Genomic DNA, 20,984 nt, shown 5'->3' with positions numbered 1-20,984 from the left:
TTTGTTCTGTGATAAAAATGTTATAAAGATAGCAACAGATACATGACCAAGAATTGGGACTAAACTGATGCAAAAAATTAGAGGTTCATTAACCAGTAACCATCAATAATCTGAGTTCACATCCTCTGTAGGAGTCGTTCTTTTATAGTAGGAGAAACATTTTTGAATATTCCCTCATCTATAAACAAACATATGAAGTAATTTTTGGGTCAAGTACTCATACAAAAAAATTTAAGAAAGTTTGTTGTCATCAATAATAATATTTATCTCTCTGGTTTCTTTGAGTACACATACTGTACTCAAGAGTTACTTACATTACAGATCTGACAGTATAATTGAAAAATGAAACAATGTACTTCTATAAACAATTTGTCTAGAACTTATTACATTGTCTAGAACTGCACTATATATATTGGCTTCCTGCAGCTTCCTAATGTCTAATTTCCTTAAAAATTAATTTGACAGAGTTTTGACAAGTCTAATATCTGTAATATTGTTATTCATCATGAAAGCAAATTACACTTCTCAGTATGCCAAAATAGGTGTGTTGTAACTCTTGTATACACTTGTAACAGTTCAAATGAAAAAAGTGTGCTGATCATCAGAAAGTACACTCACGTTATGGATGTTAAGTGAGGCTTCCTACAGAAACTGAATGCAGTTACTTTAACTGTTGGAATAGTGTCTAGTTAGTACCAGTGATTCACTGAAACTTCTGAAGTTTACACTCTTCATTCCACGATGCCATAAGTGGAAATATTTTGGATTGGCTCAATTCAGGCAGAAATTTTTTTTAGCCCAAATGCTAGCAATCTGGACCATGTAAGTTGTCAACTCCTGAAGCTTACATGGGTCTCTGTTTACTAGGTTGTGAACTCAACATCTACTTCTACATCCATGCTCTGCAAAATACTGTGAATTGCATGGCAGAGAGTGCTTTCCATTGTACTAGTTATTGGGAGTCTTTCCTGTTTCATACATGTATGGGATGAAGGAAGAATGGTTGCTTGAATACCTCCACACATTCTGTAATCAGTCGAATCTTGTCTTTGTAATCCCCACATCTACATCTACATCCATGCTGCACAAGCTACCATATGGCACTTCGTGGAGGGTGCCTTGTACCATACTAGTCATTTGCTCTCCTGTTCCTCAGGAATGGAGTGAGGGAAAAACAATTGTCTGTGTACCTCTATACGAATCCTAATTTCTCTTATCTTACATTCATGGTCCTTATACAAAATGTACATTGACAGAAACAGAACTGTCATGCAGTCAGCTTCAAATTCCAGTTCTCTGATCTTTTCCAATAGTGTTTCATGAAAAATCTCCATAACAACTGCATGTTGATTGAACCTACCGGTAACAAAGTTAACAAATAGCCACTGAATTGCTTTGATGTCTTCCTTTAATCTGATCTTGTGGGAATCCCAAACATCCGAGCAGTGCTCAGGAATGGGTCTGCACTACCAATGCTTTATTCGAACATTATGTGATTGTTCTTCCTACTCATCTGCATCAATTTACATTTTTATGCATCTAGGGCAACCTGCTATGCATCGCACCATCTACAAATTTTGTCTACGTCAAATTATATCCTCCTACAGTCACTCAATGATGACACCTTCCCATACACCAGAGTACTGTGAGCCAACAGCCACAGATTGTTTCTTACTCTGCCCATTAGATCATTTATGTATATAGAAAATAAGAGCAGTCCTGACACACTTCCGTGGGCACTCCCAACTATACCCGTCTATGATGAAAATTCACCATCAAGGACAACAAACTGGGTTCTATTACTTAAGAAGTCTTTGAGCCATCCACATATTTGAGAACCTATTCTGTCTGCACATACTTCATTAACAATCTGCTCGGGGGCACTGTGTAGAATGCTTTTCTGAAACCTAAGAGGATGAAAAATCTGCCTGTTCCCATCCATCCATGGTTTGCAGGAAATCATGTAAGAAAAGATCTAGCTGAGTTTTGCTTGAGCAATGCTTCCTAAATCCATGCTGATTTGTGGACAGAAGCTTTTCTGTCTTGAGGAATTTTGTTACATCCAAACTGAGAATAAACTCAAGAACTCTCCCGCAAACTGATGTTAAAGATATTGGAGGTCTGTTCTTTTACCCTCCTATATACAGGAGTCATCTGCATTTATTTCCAGTCATTTGGGACTCTGCACTGGATGAGAGATTCATGACAAATGCAAGCTAAGTAAGCAGCCAATCCCACAGTATTCTCTATAAAACCAAACTGTGCTTACACCTCGACCTGGCAGCTTATTTGTTTTCAGCTCTTTCAGTTGCATCTGTACATTACAGGTGCCTCTAGTATGTCCTTCATATGGGAATCTGTGAGACGGTCCCATGGTCCCATGATGGTGTGTTTGTATGATCCCCCCTGTGGGAATGATTTCTTAAACATGAAATTTTAAACTTCAGCTTTCCTTTTGCTGTATTCTATTGTCATGCCAGGCTAGTAAATGAATGACTCAACAGAGTCCTTTGATAAATGATACTGCTGTATCCGGATGCTAGTGCACGAGATTGTGAGTTGGCCACGTGTGGTATCCATTCACGCATCTCTCACTCTCTCTCTCTCTCTCTCTCAAATGTAACCATCTATGTCTTCTCAGCATTTTGCGATTTTCATTATTAAACCACAGTGAATCTTTACTGGCCGTAATCCAGTTATTTCTCTAGAGCACAATTTGCAATCAGTTTAAACTTTGCTCATAATTCCTCCATGTCCATCACACAGGAACATAGCAACAATACTCTCCTAGCCTTCTTAATAAATTTATTAACTTTAGGAACCATCGTCACCATGGTGACATGATAACTAAGCACTGTGTCTATACCGATGCCATCAATAAGGTCAGGCCTGTCTGAATCTACAAGGTCTAAAATATTCCCATTGCATGTGGGCTGTCAAACTAGGTGCTAAAAACTGTTTTCAGAAAGTGTGTTCAAAATTACTTCACATGGCTTTCAAGATGAAAAGTCAGAATTGGGTTTCACATGTTTGATGCTTTTGGAATCTATGCTGGTTGCCTCTGGGAAGGTCATTGTGTTTGAGATACCTCATTACAATTGAGAAATGTACAGCAGTGTGGTAACATGAAAGGCATGTCATCATTATCACTTGCATACACAAATAGTCCGTACTGCGTCTTATTGCCTGATGATAGCCACACTGTCGTTGGAAACCTAGTTAGATCTACAATAAACAGATTATTACCAACTGATTGCTGTACATTTCTCAGTTTTAATAAACACAAGTCACTGAGCAGACCAGTTCCATTAGGAATCAAATCTGATACTTCATTATTTTTGAGCTCAGAATATGTTCTAAGGTTCTATAACAAATAAATGTCAAGGGTATTGGATGGTAGTATTATGGGTCACTTCTGCTTTCCTTCTAGTAGACAGGTGTGACCTGTGCTTTCTTCCAACTATTGGGCATGGTATTTTGTTAAAGGGATCTACAGTATATTATCGTTAAAAGAAGTGAGATCTCAGTTGTAAAGTCAGTAAAGAATCTGATAGTGATTCTGTTGGACCCTGGAGCTGTGTTCAGGTTTCCTTTTTCTGCTTATTCTGCTATTCTCAATTTCAGTTTCTGCCTTGTCCATGAGTGTTTGGGCACTAACTTCCATATAATTAACAGACTTTACATATTACCAGAATTTCTTAGGGTTTTGTGAGAGAACATTTGAAAACATTCTATTATGGTAGTTGCATGGCTGCCAACTGTTACAGATTGTCTGTAATTGTTACAGATTTATCACTTTAAGTGTAGAGCTACAGCCAATTACTAGAAATTATGGAAATAGACATTTCAAAATTTGAGGTCTTTAAAAGAGATTCTGTTTACATTTCGTGAGTCATACATCGTATAGATTGTAATGATTTCCTTCCTGAGTATACAGTGAATCTGTCCTAAATGATTTCATCATCACAGCTCTCTAAGATAGGTTATGCTGAGAGACAATGAAAAGTATTCTTCCTTTGGTGTCAGCTTCAAAGATAGAAGTATAACTACTTTCAAATCAAGTGATGTCACAAGGTTCAAGGCATTCACCTTTAAGCTGTTGGAAATTTCTAACCAAGTGACGTCACAAGATGTGCAGTTCATCTAATTATCCAGAACTAATAATACACACCACACTGATGCTGCTATTATAGTAATGACTGTTAGACCTAGAAAAAGTAATTTTTTTCATCAGCTGTAAACTTGAATGAGCTATTTCCTAACATCCTGAGTGTATGAAAAACACATTTGAATTGGAGTTTTCAAGATACCAGTTTTTTTGTTTTTTTTGGGAGGGAGGGGAGAGAGAGAGAGAGAGAGAGAGAGAGAGAGAGAGAGAGAGAGAGAGAGAGAGAGAGAGAGAGTTGATATTGTTTGGTGCGATACATAACTACTTGATACATGAGGCTTTAAAAATTATCCATCACTGAGAACTTACTTTACTGCTTGTTCCTCCCTTTAATGATGCCTTTTAGCATCGCTAGAAAAAACATTAATGACTTTGGGCCTAGTATGAATATGGCAACTTTGAGTGCTTTGATAATTAATAAAATGAACTGTCTGTCCTCAGAAAGAGCAAGTTACCAAAATAATTGCACAAAGCATCAGATTCTGGTGGCAAAGAGTGCAATAAGATTATCTCTCAAGAGAATAATATCTTCTGTTGCCAGTGAAAATCTAGATTCTGTATTATACAAGGTCTTCATCATAATTTTCCTGAGTTTCACACAGTGTCTTCTTAACAATAAAAGAATTTCATACAACCTCTCTCTTTTGTTAGACCTGTGCTTTGTTTTACACTTATTAAACACCTTATCACTTATGACGTTTGTGGTTAATGCAAATACATTGTTTGAAAGGAGTAGCAGTACCTATTCAGTTGACAATAGATAGGAATATTATTTTCCGTTTGGGATCAATCACTCTCAAACATGTACAATACTCAGTAACACACAGTTTACATGTGCTTAACATTTTAATAGCATACTTGTCCACAGGTGAACTTCTCACCCAGGTCTGACAACAACAGTGAAAAATACTGTAATAAAAAGCCAGGGTGAATGGCACTTACAATTCATACTTCATAATGTTTTGTGGTACTTCTGTAAAACTACTTGGCTGCAGCAACTGCTTTTCAGTCCTTGAATCTATATATTCAGGTAATTTACAGAAAGAGTGGCTAATGGGTCTTTTTAAATTCATCTTCATGGGGAATCTTAGGTGCAATCAGCTGTGCTTCATTAGTATAGTGTTATTTGACAATCCATTCAGCTATTTTATTGACTATATTTAATTCATATAATTGATTTATAAATTACACAATTTCATTTTCAGGTGTGCTTGTGGTAACTCAGTCAAATCACTGAAACACATAAAGTGATACAAAGTGTAACATTGTACCCAATATGAAGGCCAAACATACAGCATGTTAATGCATATACTGTAAGAAAACATTACTTACAGTGTTTGAATGCTCTTTAATGAGTCAAAAGTTCCATTGGCCAATGACTGGATGTTGTTGTCATACAGAGACCTGCAACAATAAACAGAATGCAATTATGATGTGAGAACAATTTATATTCCCGGTAAATTAGTTAACAAAATTATTGAAAGGAATAGAAAAAACATGTTTGAAAGATAAATTTATTTCTAAAAATGAAAGCCATTTCATAATTTTTGTTTCCTAACATGAAGAAAGTAATAAGTTTGGAAGATTAGGCTCTATTTTACCACAAAGAATTATGGTTTCCTGGACTATGAAATATGATATGCGATGTTTAATGGAATTAATGGAAATAGAACTGTTTAGCAAAAACATTGTGACATTTTCAAGTTTAAATGTAGCACAACTTTTTTTTCTAACAACTATGAGGCTGTGTAGCTCATGGTATTAATCAAACAATTAGTAGGTTTAGACTATAATACTGCTTAGAAAAATGTTTACTGAGGCCAATGAAAAATTGGTGAAAATGGAGACCATTAATCTTCTTCTTGTAGGAAAATTCTTGTAGAATGTAAATACTTTTAGACTGAAGCAGACCACTCACTGAAGAGCAGAAGCATTGAGTTGTCAATAGGCACACACAAATGGTCACATATGGATAATTCCGAAAGCTAGCAACTTTCTTTCCGTTTGTGCCAGTTGACAATTCAGCACTTCTATTTATCTACACATATGTTGTTGTTGTTGTTGTTGTTGTTGTGGTCTTCAGTCCTGAGACTGGTTTGATGCACCTCTCCATGCTACTCTATCCTGTGCAAGCTTCTTCATCTCACAGTAACTACTGCAACCTACATCCTTCTGAATCTGCTTAGTGTATTCATCTCTTGGTCTCCCTCTACGATTTTTACCCTCCACACTGCCCTCCAATACTAAATTGGTGATCCCTTGATGCCTCAGAACATGTCCTACCAATATATCATTTACTAAGTCATGAAAAGTTAAAACACTGCATCATATGTTACTCACAGAAGATTTAAGCTGTGTAGGTCCTTGAATGTATCCTTACGAATACATGAAATTTCATTGGCATTCAGCAACCTGCAAAAGGAAAAAAACAGATTGTTTACTTCAGTTCCAGAAACACTGCTATATTTGGTCTAGAAGTTTCAACTATTCTCTTTGCCGTACAGGGCAGAGACAAGTGACAACTGTGTTCATTTGTGCAGTGTTAGAAGTTCTATTATTTTTAAATATGAATTTTTAAATATGAATTAACCATTTAAGTACTGTGCAACATATATAATGTAAAAATGAAAAAAAAAAACAATTGTTATTTTTTCTGTTTTCCCTCTTTCCCTTAGTTGCTTCAAATTCGTGCAGGTATGTACCGTCTATGCAACTGATTGAAGGTAGTTTGTTTATTGCCAATGTGTTTTGCTTCTTTCATTTGGGAATCATCATCAGTGGTGATTTCCAGTGCTGTTAACTCGTGTGTGTGGTCCTGGACATGTATTGGTATTTTCCATACTCCAGCTGTCTGATTTCTGGCTTTCTTTCATCCAAATTTGTCACACTGCATGTATCACTTGCACTTTCCATTTTGTGATCAAATGTGTTTGGTAGCACCAGTTTCTGTATAATCATTTGAGAAAGATTACAGGGTGCATATGCTTCGATTCTGTCAGCACAGAGAGTCATCAGAGGATGCGTGCAAAGTAAACGTACACGCCTCAATATGTGCAGGACTAGCGTGGTATGTGCAGAACATGTGCGATGCACTGTAGTGTCATGTCACATCCCATGTGCTATACGGATCTCAATTTGCACTTAATCTTATGCCGTGCTCTCCAAACAGGCATGTCTGTCACTTCAGTAAAAAGTCAGACATACAACTGATACTGACTAATAGCAAGTGCATCTGGAGCCATTTATCATGAAATCTCAAAACTATGTCTCCATTGTTCTCCTTGAAAATGAAAAGATCATATGTTACTATGTTTTAAAAGCTACCATTAGCACTGTATCTTTAATCTGTGACATTATTCTTGTTTTACCAGCAAATGCTTAAAACTACTACAATGTGAATATATAACGCATTTGCATATGACTGAATGTTATCTGTTTTAGAGCAAAATAATATGCACAAATTTCATACAAACTATACTCTTTCAGTTAAGTGCATGATAGATAGTGTGACTAAGTGGTGGCATTAATATATGTGATGACTAATAGATATTTTAAAAATTGTGGTTCATTCCCTCCACCCTTCTCCCCTTCAACAAAATTAATATGATTTGCAACCCCAACCCCACCTCCAATTCATGGCCTGGGTATACTACATATATGAAATGACTATTTTCTACATATAATAACCTTTTTTTGAGGAAATACAAAACAGTGACAATGAAAAAGCAGATACCGCCATTTTTTTCTGACTTACAAAAATTACTTATCTCCTAAAGATCTACAGAGTTAAATTTGATAGCAATGAGAGGAGCAGCTATATTTCAAAATTACTGCAGCACAAAACTTTAGTTTATTTCATAAAATGTAATAGGAATCTTAAATGAAACAATGAAATAGGCAGATAATGTGTGTGAAGGTCAATGTTGTTGCATAATTATATTCAAATTATCAAACATATATGTTATTTCTTTGAACGCAAGAGACGGAGATAGAACTTCACAGGTAGAAACACTACTTACGGAACACTATCAACAGTGAAATAGCAAATAGACTGCAGTTGTTCGCAGAACAGTTTACTCACAGAAGTTGTAGTGAAGACAGACCATGGAAAATGCCTGCTGGAAGATCCTTAATCTTGTTGCCATATAGCGTTCTGAAACACAGTTGAAAAGCTAATTAATGCTACTTTTTAAATCAGAGTGTGAGTTAATGTTTGTGCAACCAATTAAGTAGTGAACCTTTTATAAACTGTGAAGTACAGGCTATGCATGTAAATGTTAGTGGTGCAGACATGGTAACTGTTCACCATTTAGAAAACATAGGATTAAGATGTCATCTATTTCAAACAGGAAAACTTTGACACACTGTGAGTGCATGCCAAATAGCTATATTAAAGTTACTTCAGTGTTCTGGCCCAATTTCAATACAGTAAGTCTAATCTTGTTGTGGAATTATCAACAAGAAGAAGAATGGAGATGCAATATGTTTAACTGTGATATTTATATACTATTTTAAAAAAAATATATTATTTAATATCGACTGGACTGTGTACTTATCAGTTTTGAAAGTCTTTGGAAGAATGCATTCAAAGCAGGAATGAGGATTAGGGTTTTATGTTCCATTGATGATGAGGTTATTATAGACAACAGAAATTCAGACTGGTGAATGATGGACAAGAAACTGATGGAGTCCTTTTCAAAGGAACCATCCCAGCATTCATCTTAATCATTTTAAGGCACCCAAAAAAACCTAGATCTGTATAGCAGACAAAGGTTTAAATATCATTCTTCCAGAATGAGAATCGAGTGGCGTAACTTCTGCATCGCCTTACTGCAATTCAGCTTGCTGGCATCTGCTTCATCACATAGTGTGTCACTGCACATGTCTGTTCAGAAAATGCAACAATGTCAACATTTCCCGAAGAGTTTTCAGGATACTGTGATTGTGAACAAGTCCCACTCCTGTAGTTCCTGTGATCATGATGATATTTGAATTCTCAGTACATCTCCAACATGTTGCTTACTGGTACCACTTTCAAGCAGCTGTCTTATGTGGAAGAATGTCTGTCACTTTGCAGAAATTTATCCAAGATGGGGCATGATTCTAAATTACCGTTTTTATTTAACTGAGTCTGAAATATATGTTGTGCTCCACAAACTGAATTTGACGAGAAGTACCTACACAAGACTTATTGTGTTTCAAATGAGTTATTGAAATCACCTTAAAATTTTTGAGATAGATTAATTTGATACCTAAACACTAATCAAAACTCAGTAGTATAAGCAAAGTACAGCTTTTCATTATCAGTATGAATACGGAAGCTACTTTTTTAATTCAATGACATGTAATTACAAACTCAAATGATTACATTCAGAGGAGCCAATGAACTATGAAATAAAGCTAGAAAATATTCTCAAAAGTTTTTATTCAGATTCAAATAATCTTAGACTCAAAATGAAAATTTAAAGTACGAAATAGAAAAAAAAAAGAATCAGACAGTGCCGGTGACATTCCTGTCCAAGTTGCAAGAGGTGACAGTCATGAGTGCATGAAGTGATCTTGCTTGTGTGAATGTTTCTTTTTCTGATGAAGGCTATGGCTGAAAGCTAATGTGTGGGTGTCTTTCCTTGTCTGCAACTTAAATGTGTCATCTTTACGGTAAGTAGCAATCTATCTTTTCCTTACATTGTTAAACAGTTTACTGACTATGCTAACAGTGCCCACTATACAAAAATTATGTACTAAAATAAGATCATTGACATCAGTCTCAAGTAATGTGAGAGAATAATTTTTGTTTACACACTACTTCAGCTGTAAAATGCGATTATGCATGCAATAGCATTAGCCCCAATCCAAAAACTCTAGCTGCGCACCCACTCCCACAAGTCCCCAGAAACGAATATACCAACAATTAATTTTATATGATCATGCCACTTAAAATCGTTCCCCACGCATACTCCCAGATATTTTACAGAAGTAACTGCTACCAGTGTTTGTTCCGCTATCATATAATCATACAATAAAGGATCCATCTTTCTATGTATTCGCAATACTTTACATTTTTCTACGTTAAGGGTCAGTTGCCACTCCCTGCACCAAGTGCCTATCCGCTGCAGATCTTCCTGTATTTCGCTACAATTTTCTAATGCTGCAACTTCTCTGTATACTACAGCATCGACCGCGAAAAGCCGCATAGAACTTCCGACACTATCTACTAGGTCATTTATATACACTCCTGGAAATGGAAAAAAGAACACATTGACACCGGTGTGTCAGACCCACCATACTTGCTCCGGACACTGCGAGAGGGCTGTACAAGCAATGATCACACGCACGGCACAGCGGACACACCAGGAAACGCGGTGTTGGCCGTCCAATGGCGCTAGCTGCGCAGCATTTGTGCACCGCCGCCGTCAGTGTCAGCCAGTTTGCCGTGGCATACGGAGCTCCATCGCAGTCTTTAATACTGGTAGCATGCCGCGACAGCGTGGACGTGAACCGTATGTGCAGTTGACGGACTTTGAGCGAGGGCGTATAGTGGGCATGCGGGAGGCCGGGTGGACGTACCGCCGATTTCCTCAACACGTGGGGCGTGAGGTCTCCACAGTACATCGATGTTGTCGCCAGTGGTCGGCGGAAGGTGCACGTGGCCGTCGACCTGGGACCGGACCGCAGCGACGCACGGATGCACGCCAAGACCGTAGGATCCTACGCAGTGCCGTAGGAGACCGCACCGCCACTTCCCAGCAAATTAGGGACACTGTTGCTGCTGGGGTATTAGCGAGGACCATTCGCAACCGTCTCCATGAAGCTGGGCTACGGTCCCGCACACCGTTAGGCCGTCTTCCGCTCACGCCCCAACATCGTGCAGCCCACCTTCAGTGGTGTCGCGACAGGCGTGAATGGAGGGACGAATTGAGACGTGTCGTCTTCAGCGTTGAGAGTCGCTACTGCCTTGGTGCCAATGATGGTCGTATGCGTGTTTGGCGCCCTGCAGGAGAGCGCCACAATCAGGACTGCATACGACTGAGGCACACAGGGCCAACACCCGGCATCATGGTGTGGGGAGCGATCTCCTACACAGGCCGTACACCTCTGGTGATCGTCGAGGGGACACTGAATAGTGCACGGTACATCCAAACCGTCATCGAAACCATCGTTCTACCATTCCTAGACCGGCAAGGGAACTTGCTGTTCCAACAGGACAATGCACGTCCGCATGTATCCTGTGCCACCCAACGTGCTCTAGAAGGTGTAAGTCAACTACCCTGGCCAGCAAGATCTCCGGATCTGTCCCCCATTGAGCATGTTTGGGACTGGATGAAGCGTCGTCTCACGCGGTCTGCACGTCCAGCACGAACGCTGGTCCAACTGAGGCGCCAGGTGGAAATGGCATGGCAAGCCGTTCCACAGGACTACATCCAGCATCTCTACGATCGTCTCCATGGGAGAATAACAGCCTGCATTGCTGCGAAAGGTGGATATACACTGTACTAGTGCCGACATTGTGCATGCTCTGTTGCCTGTGTCTATGTGCCTGTGGTTCTGTTAGTGTGATCATGTGATGTATCTGACCCCAGGAATGTGTCAATAAAGTTTCCCCTTCCTGGGACAATGAATTCACGGTGTTCTTATTTCAATTTCCAGGAGTGTATATTGTGAAAAGCAATGGTCCCATAACACTCCCCTGTGGCTCGCCTGAGGTTACTTTAACGTCTGTAGACGTCTCTCCATTGATAACAACATGCTGTGTTCTGTTTGCTAAAAACTCTTCAATCCAGCCACACAGCTGGTCTGATATTCCGTAGGCTCTTACTTTGTTTATGAAGCAACAGTGCGGAACTGTATTGAACGCCTTCCAGAAGTCAAGAAAAATAGCATCTACCTGGGAGCCTGTATCTAATATTTTCTGGGTCTCATGAACAAATAAAGCGAGTTGGGTCTCACACGATCACTGTTTCCGGAATCCATGTTGATTCCTACAGAGTAGATTCTGGGTTTCCAAAAACGACATGATACTCGAGCAAAAAACATGTTCTAAAATTCTACGACAGATCGACGTCAGAGATATAGGTCTGTAGTTTTGCGCATCTGCTCGACGACCCTTCTTGAAGACTGGGACTACCTGTGCTCTTTTACTTGCGGTACACGGCTGTTAGAAGGGGGGCAAGTTCTTTCGCGTACTCTGTTTAGAATCGAATTGGTATCCCGTCAGGTCCAGTGTCGGGTGGGTGGGTGGGGGGGATAACAGTATACTCATTGTCACAATGCGGAAATGGAGTGATTTGGCTGACATCCAAAATGACACGATTACTGGCTTTCGGGTCAATGGCTAAGTTTGTGAACTGTTCACATGTCACCATGGTTGAAGTATACCATGCATTGCAAAATGGCACTGTCTGACATTGGCGCCGAGGCAACTTTGGTGCACTAAGGGCCGTAGACGACGGGGTGAGAGACAGCGGCAGAGACGTTTGCAGACAAATATACATGCAACAGGTGAGAAACTGATGCCCCAGATGAACCAAGGGCTACTACCAACAGTGTCTCCTCAATGATCGCTCAGCGAATGTTGCTGCATATGGGGACCATCAGACACACGACTATTGGCATGACGATATGAAATATCTGAAAGCAAACACCCTACAACAATAGTCGGAAGGATCTTGACTGGAGAAGGGAGCATTATGCCTGAGGAATGTTTTCGTGGATTACCTGGGTGATTTCTCGATTCTGTAAGACACACAGGACCGGCACAAGTATACACCTATCCTTGCATGCAGTTTGTTCTTCCTCTGTACGATGGCATTCATCAGCAGCACAATGCAAATGTCACACAGCTCTCAGTTTACGCAAATGGCTCGGAGAGCTCCAGGATGAGTTTGCTGTATCCCCCTGGCCACCATACTTCCTGGATTTGTACTTCCCGGATTTAAACGCAGTCGGGAATCTGTGAGACCACCTTGATCGGGTTGTTTACGCCTTTAATCCTCTACTGAGAATTTTAGCGTAGCTGGCCGTGGCACTGAAGTCCGTATGGCTCCACATCCCTGTCAGTACCTCCCAAACCTCATTGACACTCTTCCTGCATGGCTTGCAGCAGTCCGCACTGCAAACTGGGATTATTCAGGCCTTTGACATGTGGCCACATTAATCTGACTGGACAGTGGTAGAGGATGTGGAGAGCGTGCAAATGGTAGTATATAATGTGTAATTGTGTCGAGTAAAGCAAGAAAATGGCATCCTGATTCTAAGAGAGTTACCCCACTTAACAGCCCCTGCATCATGTACCTCTGTGGAACAAACTGTGGCAAACTTAGGTATAGAAATAGCCGACATGTGCAATGCAGTCACTCACGCATTGTACCCGGTACACGATTCTCAGAAGGTATTCCGTGTAACACACACTCACCGAAGCAGTTGTGCCAATGCGTTTTAGAGCATACGAGTAAGAGGAGGCAGTTTTTCACCGAAATCTGAACGGTCTGAAAGCAACGCCGTTTAGCTGCATCATTCCCTTGACGGGCCTTTATGCTCTGTCTCCAAAGCATACGCACCTCTTGGTCCTCTGTGACTTTTACGAGCGGCCCCTTGTCCCCTGAGTGTCGCAAATCTACAGCTGAAGGGCCCAGCAGGCCAAATTAATCTCTACAGAAAGACTGCAGGTTAAGTTCCATTGTTTGGCATGGCATTCATCTTACTTGTTGAAACGAGCATTTCAAGTTTCTTTTAAAAAAACTTCGAAAGCGAATGGGAGCTCTTTGCTTTCCGCTTTACGTCGTAATTGCCAGCTATTAAGCGATACATATTTTCTTTCCTAGCGTTTATCCTGCCGTACGCTGTCAACTGTTTTCACGATTTATCAAATTTCTTTTATTTGTGCTTTCTGGCCAGATTCTCTTCTTTGGCCATAGTCGCCAGTTACCCTAAAGGAAGGAAGTCATGTACGCCATATGTCTGTTTCCTCCTTTTTAACTTTTCGTGTACGTACAATCTAAGATAAAAAAAAAGTGTCTGGAATGCCTTTTCTTTTCGTAGCAGCATCCCTTTGGTTGTCATCTGTGCTGCACCTTTGCAGCACAGCGATATATCGACGATATTCTACGCCCAGTTTTGTTGCCCTGGGCTTACATTTCAGCAAGATAATGCCCGTCCGCACAAGGCGAGAGTTTCTACTGCTTGCCATCGTGCTCGACAAACCCTAACTTGTCCAGCAAAATAGCAGGATCTCTTCCCAGTTGAGAGCGCTTGTAGCCTTACGGGCATGGTCCTCCAACCATCTAGGGATTTTCACGATCTAACGCGCCAATTGGACAGAATTTGCCACGATATTTCTCAGGAGGATATTCAAAAACTCTATCAGTCAATGCCAAGCCAAATAATTGCTTGCATAAGGGCCAGAGGTGGACCAAAACGATGTTAACTTGCTCAGTTTATGAAGTTCTCTCTCTTGAACAAATAATCCATTTTTCTGAAATTGTAATCATTTGTTTGTACATGTACATCACATCTACCGATCTCCGTCTCATTCGGATAATTCCATCCTGGCGCATATATATATATATATATATAGTCTTAGAGTATTTATTTGTGGTACTTGTTTGGGTAAGCCCAGCATTTGCCTATACGGGCGTGGAAAACAGCGTAAAAACTGCACTCAGGCTGGTCTGTGTACAAGATCAATGACCTTGACCCGCAGGACGCATTCGATCCGGGTCTGGTTCATCTCTATGCCTTGCAAGCTAGCTCGCTGTGCTTTTCATATCTACAAGGAGGTAAGGAAAAAGCAAGGGTGGAGTTTTATGTACCATCGGCGCAGTCAGCATATATAAAACACTACGCCATTTGGACAAGAATGGTTAAGGAAATTGGCTATGACCTTGTTGAAAGAACCATTCTAGAAGTCGTGTGAATCGATTTGGAGAGGCCACGGAAATTCTAAATCAGGCTTCTCAGACAAGGATTTGAAACTTGTGTCGAATACAAATTTTAAATTTTTACCTCCGAGCAGCAGGTAGCACTACGGAAAGTGAATAGAGCAGCGAGGAAGATGTTTGCCACAGTTCTTTCAGCTGTGACAGAGGATATCAAGAAACTACAATACTACTGGAGTGTTTGATGTCCTCTGGCTATTATTTACCAATAAACATACTATCTCTCTTAGCAACAGAAGGCATAGAAGTGTATAAACCCCTTTACGAATTTATATCAGAGGGAAAAGTAGGGACATAGGGAAAGCGATTTTTTACATTATAATACTGGAGATAAATAGGTATGATATGTGTTATCAGCACTTCTTTCCTATTTCTTAGATATTTTACTTAATTTCAGGTTAAATGAATGTAATTGATAATTGGCCTTTTTTTTTAACGCTTCAGGCTGTTGCACACAAAGTGAAGCAGTGATCTCTCCGAAGACCGCCTTGAACGCCACCGTGCTTTGCCCGGCATGACGCACTGGAAGAGCCGTGCGTGTTAAAGCCACTTTCATCGCCCCTAAGAAGCTATTGAATGCTTCAAACATCAAGTTTTGGAAGTAACAACATCATAATGGAATAAAGTGTTTCGGAAATTGGGATGAACACATGAGAATATGTGTTAATTTCAAGGTCGAATATTTTGACAGGCTATAGATATACACTGTCTGGCAAAAAAACTGAAGCAACCAGAAGACATCGTCGGATGTCTGTGTAAATTCACACCATCGTCTGGCACGTAAATGATAGAGCTGCAATTGTCTGTGAAAGGTAGAACGGCCACCAGGTGGCAATAGCGTTGTTCGTGTTTAGTGTTGTTACCAGGCCTGGTAAGATATGTAAGGGACGTGAACAGTATCGGGTGCTGAGTGTCACTGTATAGGACACGGAGATGCCGCTTACTCGTGTGATATAGCGTTATAAGCATCATTTTGAAACTGACATAGTGGGTCTCCACTCGGTCGGCTGGTTGAATCGTGCAATATCTAGATTTGTGGGGTGTTTGACTGTGACAGTGGCCCGACATTGAACTGTTTGGGAACATGAGAACAGGTATTCTCGTCGTCGAGGTTCGAGTCGACCACCACAAGGGAGGATAGGCGTATTGTACATCAAGTACATAGTAACCCGTTCATATCTGCATCTGCCATCCGAGAACAGGTAACACACTCCTTGCAACACTCTGTCATCCCGCACTATTGGTCCCAGACTGGCAGCAGCCAAGCTAGGGAATTACCGTACCAAGTGTAGGCTGCCGTTAACGCCTCTACATAAAACGGCTGCGTTTGGAGTAGTGCTACGACCGGCAAGCGTGGACTGCTGATAAATGGTGTCGCAGCATGGCAGCGATCTGGCGACGGTAACATTCTTCCCGTGTTTTGGAGAGGCACAGCAATGATGTTGCTTACGTCGTGGTGTGAGGAGCCAGCGGGTATTTCAGGTCACGGTTGGTGCAGACTGAGGGAACTCTAGCAGCACAATGGTACGTCACGGACATCTTGCATCCTCATGTATTATCCCTCGTGCGAGAATACCTTGATGCCATTTTTCAATAGAACAATGCGCGTCCACAGTCGGTACGTGTGTCGACGAACTGCCTGCATGATGTTGAGGTGCTCCTATGGCCAGCAAGTTTCCCCAGATCTGTCCCGGGCAGAACATGTGTGGAATCAGTCCCAGCGGCAGTAGGCAGAATATCAAAGACCCGCTACGACAGTTCGCCTCAGGAGAAGATAAAACGGCTGTTCCAACGGTATCAGTACTTGCATCCAAGCCAGAGGTGTTGCAACATCGTACTGATAAGTGAGCTCATATTGCCAAGTTTTTTGCAAATGTGATCCGATTTTGTACTCACTGAACTAGCGTTACATACACTCCCAACTCGTAGAGTTTCGTTTTCTCCTCCCCTTCTGGGTGCTTCAAGTTTTTTTGTCATGCAGAGTATTTGTTGCATTAAACGGATTTATTTTAAATATTTTTGTAAAAACTCTTAGGTGCGAATCCATTTGCCAAGCTACGGCGATGCCAAGATGGAGGTGATCAGACGGTTAATTCGTCGAACAGTTCTTCAGAAACGCAATAACAAACTGTAATTACAGATTCCGCGATCAGGTCCAGACGGACCATTCCCTGCACTGAGTTTGTGGACAAGGGTAACAAGAGCCATGTGAATTGTGAGCAGTAGTGGAAGAGCAGCTTACTAACTTTTCCACTCCCAGGATGCAACTGGATGACAAGAGGTGGTGATGACCCTAACAATGTTGTTCTGGCCTTCAGTCCGAAGACAAGTTTGATACAGCTCTCTGCGCTAACCTATCCTGTACTACGAGTTTCTTCACCTCTGCGTAATTGAAGCACCTTGTATCCATTTTAATTCGCCTACTCTTTTTGAGCGTTTGTCTCCTCTAGAGCTTTACCCCTTACACTTGTCTCCATTATCAAATTGGCGCTTCCTTGGTGATAGTATATGTCCTGCCCCTTCTTTTAGTCAGATTGTGCTATAAAATTTTTCCCCAGTTCGTTTTGGTCCTCCTCATTAGTTATTTGATCTAATCTTCAGCATTCATCTGTAGCACCACATTGTGTTTTGTTGTCGTCGTTGACTGTGAATACGCATGTCTGTTCTTTTGTAGGTTTTGCTTTGGACAGCCTCGGAAGGAAAAGAAATTAGGATATGTAGAGGTACTGACTGTGATAAACATTGATTCTATATGTCGCCTACCACTTTCCTTAAATCGACGCTGAGAGGCACACAACTTGATTGTTGTTTGAAACTGTTTTGTAAAGACTCCATCTGACTTAGCACCTTGTAATGAAAAATATTCAAATTGCTAAAAAGTATCTTCCTTATCTCAATAAATCTGTACATTAACTAAATATTAATAATCATCACCAGCTCTCGCTAAACTTTTATTTTCATCCAAGTTAGGTAGAGAGAGTCTCAACATCACATTAATTACTCCACTCAAAACAACTAACAACGTAAGATACAGAAAATTATGATAATACTTTCACGAAGAAAATGTGGACGTTGCTCTGAGGGACAGTGGCCTTGGTCGCAACTGGTAGAACTGTTTGTACAAACACTGTGTCGGCGATTTGTGGTGACGAGTGTCACCGACAATTTCGTGAGATTACAATTTCGAAAGATTCTATTCTCTTCTTGCCAGTGCTGTTTATTGTACACGTTTCACTCCTGTACAGGCTACACAGCAGACAAATACCTCCAGAAAAAATAAGTTGTAAATGACTTTCTCATCTGTCAACACAACGTAGTCCTAAAATCGGATACACGAAAGTAATGTACAGTGCTAGAAAGCTACTAATGTCGCGGAGAAACGTAATCGTCTTCCGGTGTTTACTTGAAAGCACTGCGTTCCACTCGGCTAAGTTCAATGAAAGCTAACGTGATTGTTGCAAAGAAGTGAGTCGCCTGGAAGACTGTAAGCGTCTTCCCAAGAGTGGTTGCCGGTTCGAGCGACGCGCAATCCGATTACAAACTCTTCGGTCGAGCCATTCTCTCTGGCTAGGACTCGAAGTGCTGGAAGCTCCAGACGAGACCGGGGGACTTCTTAAACTCAACTTTACCCGGAAAACAAGTCTATCACTCTGCTCGTCTCTTTCTCTCCTGTCTTCCGAAAAGACAACGGTAACTAATCGCATGATTTTATTTTGTGTATAAGGGCGCGCACAAGAGTCGGGAAAAGTACGCAGTCGGTGACGAACTATGGTGGCAAAATCCATATCCGTACAGATTATAGAAGTGTGTGTGTGTGTGTGTGTGTGTGTGTGTGTGTGTGTGTGTGTTTTCCACATCCCCTCCTAAATCACTAGACCAATATTAACTAAACTTGGTACATGTATACCTTAATGTCAGGTGACAATCGCAGTGCGGTAAAGAACCACGTATCAAAGGACTGGGGGTAAAAAGGAAGAGTAGCACACAAAGCGTCAATTCTCAGACTTTATTCGTCCAGTATTAGAGAATAAGACCACTTGGCGGCTTGCAACAAACTTTAAAAATACGAAGTTTGGAACTTTAATAGTGGCAACTATTTATTTACAGCTCGTACAAAATAGATACGTTTTTCAAAGTTTTACTGACCTTCAAAATAGTCACCAGCATTGTGTATAACCCGTTGCCAGCGATGTGGAAGTCGTAGAATACTCTTAGCAGTGTCAGTTGTGTTGACAGTTCGAGCGGCGCGGTCTATTGCCCGACGAATTTGTAGCAGTTCTAAAGCGAATGCCGTGAAAGAGCTTCAGTCAGGGGAGTGCAGTAGGTGGTAGAGCACTTAGCAGCCGCATCAGTCATACAAATCAATAACAGCTTGCACTGAATGTGCTTGAGCATTGTCCTGAAAAATGATGGCCAGGTCCTGCAGAAAGTGTCATCACTTCTGTCTCTAAGCTGGTCGTACGTCGTCTTCCAAAAATGAACAGCATAGAGACAGGAGTGATACTCTTTGTGCAGGACATGACCATCATTTTGCAGGGCTTGCTTGTCACATAGCGTGTTATCTTGTTGAATAATTCCACTGCCGTCGGGAAAAATGAACGTCATGAAGGGGTGTTCGTGGTCTGCAACCAGTGTACGAAGTATCTTGGCCATCATGGTGCCTTGCAAGAGCTCCATTGGACCTATGGATGCCCACGTGAATGGTCCACAGAACATAATGGAGCCGCCGCCAGCTTGTCTCCGTACCGTAAAACAGGAGTCAAGGAGCTGTTCCCCTGGAAGACGACGGATTCATCAGACCATGCAACCCTCTGCCGCTGCACCAACGTCCAGCGCCGATGGTCACGTGCCCATTCCAGTTGTAGTTCTCGATGTCGTGGCGTTAACATTGGCACATGCATGTGTCGTCGGCTGATGAGGTCCATTTTTAGGCGTGTGTCGGTGCACTGTGTGTTCAGACACCCATGTACTCTACTCAGCATTAAAGTCTAATGTTAGTTCTGCCACAGTTACCAGTCTGCCCAACCTACAATGTTCCACATCTGTAATGATGGGTGGCCGCCCGACCCCACGATGTCTGGACGTGGTTTCACTACATGTTGGAGACACTCAACACAGCGCTCCTCACACATCCAATAAGCCATGCAGTTTCCGAAATGCTTGTACAGAGCCTCCGGGCCACCACAATCTGCCCTCAGTCAAACTCAGATCACGCTCCTTCCTCATTTTACACACGGACAGCACGCACAGTGATACTACATACACCGTGTGCCTGTGTCAGACTAGCAGACATTTCTCACTAGGTGACGCTGCTATTGGCTGGGCGGATTTATATCGATAGTAGGTCGGTGGTCATAATGTTCTGGTTGATCAGTGTAGGCGCCGAATGGCATCCTGCAACAGATTGTCCCAAATATCTTGTGCCTTTTGTTGGAATTCGGCAACGGTTCTTACAGGCCCTGGAGAACATGTAAGTTCCAGCTTCATGTCCCAGACGTGTTCAACTGTAGAGATTTGGTGATCTTGTTGGCCAGGGCAGTTGTAATACGACACAGAGCACGTTACGTCGATGCTGCAGTCGTATGTGGACGTGCATTGTTATGCTGAAAAAGTACACCACCTTCTTGTCGAAAAAATGGCAATAGCATGGGGATGACAGCATGTGAAATATAATGGGCACTGGTTACTTTCCCCTGCAGAAAACTGAAACGTGACCGCAAGTTGTAACTGATGGCCTCCCACACCGTGAAACCTGGAACGGGAGCTGTGTGTCGTGGGCGAACCAGGTTAATGCCACACACGTGTGCGTCCACTATTCGCGAACGGACAATATCTACTTTTTTTTTCTTAAAGGACATCATATTCGCCGTTGACTGTAGAAA

The 20,984-nt window shown here is 41.3% G+C and overlaps 1 protein-coding gene across 3 annotated transcripts in view; it reads right to left on the bottom strand.

The window, feature by feature from the left end:
• The window catches only part of LOC126266830 (protein slit), a 1,561,007-nt gene that overhangs the window by 45,538 nt on the left and 1,494,485 nt on the right, over nt 1–20,984 (bottom strand). For all 3 annotated transcript variants that reach the window (XM_049971386.1, XM_049971385.1, XM_049971387.1), the window contains exons 11-13: nt 8,250–8,321; nt 6,509–6,580; nt 5,501–5,572 (exon numbers count right to left, since the gene is read on the bottom strand). In XM_049971386.1, the coding sequence (XP_049827343.1) occupies nt 5,501–5,572; nt 6,509–6,580; nt 8,250–8,321 (216 nt within the window). The remainder of the gene's footprint in view (nt 1–5,500; nt 5,573–6,508; nt 6,581–8,249; nt 8,322–20,984) is intronic.

The sequence above is a fragment of the Schistocerca gregaria genome, chromosome 4 (genome assembly GCF_023897955.1).
Source record: "Schistocerca gregaria isolate iqSchGreg1 chromosome 4, iqSchGreg1.2, whole genome shotgun sequence".
NCBI classification, from domain to species: Eukaryota; Metazoa; Arthropoda; class Insecta; order Orthoptera; family Acrididae; genus Schistocerca; species Schistocerca gregaria.
Note: the sequence above shows the minus strand (reverse complement) of the source record. Positions and strands in the feature narration are given on the sequence as shown.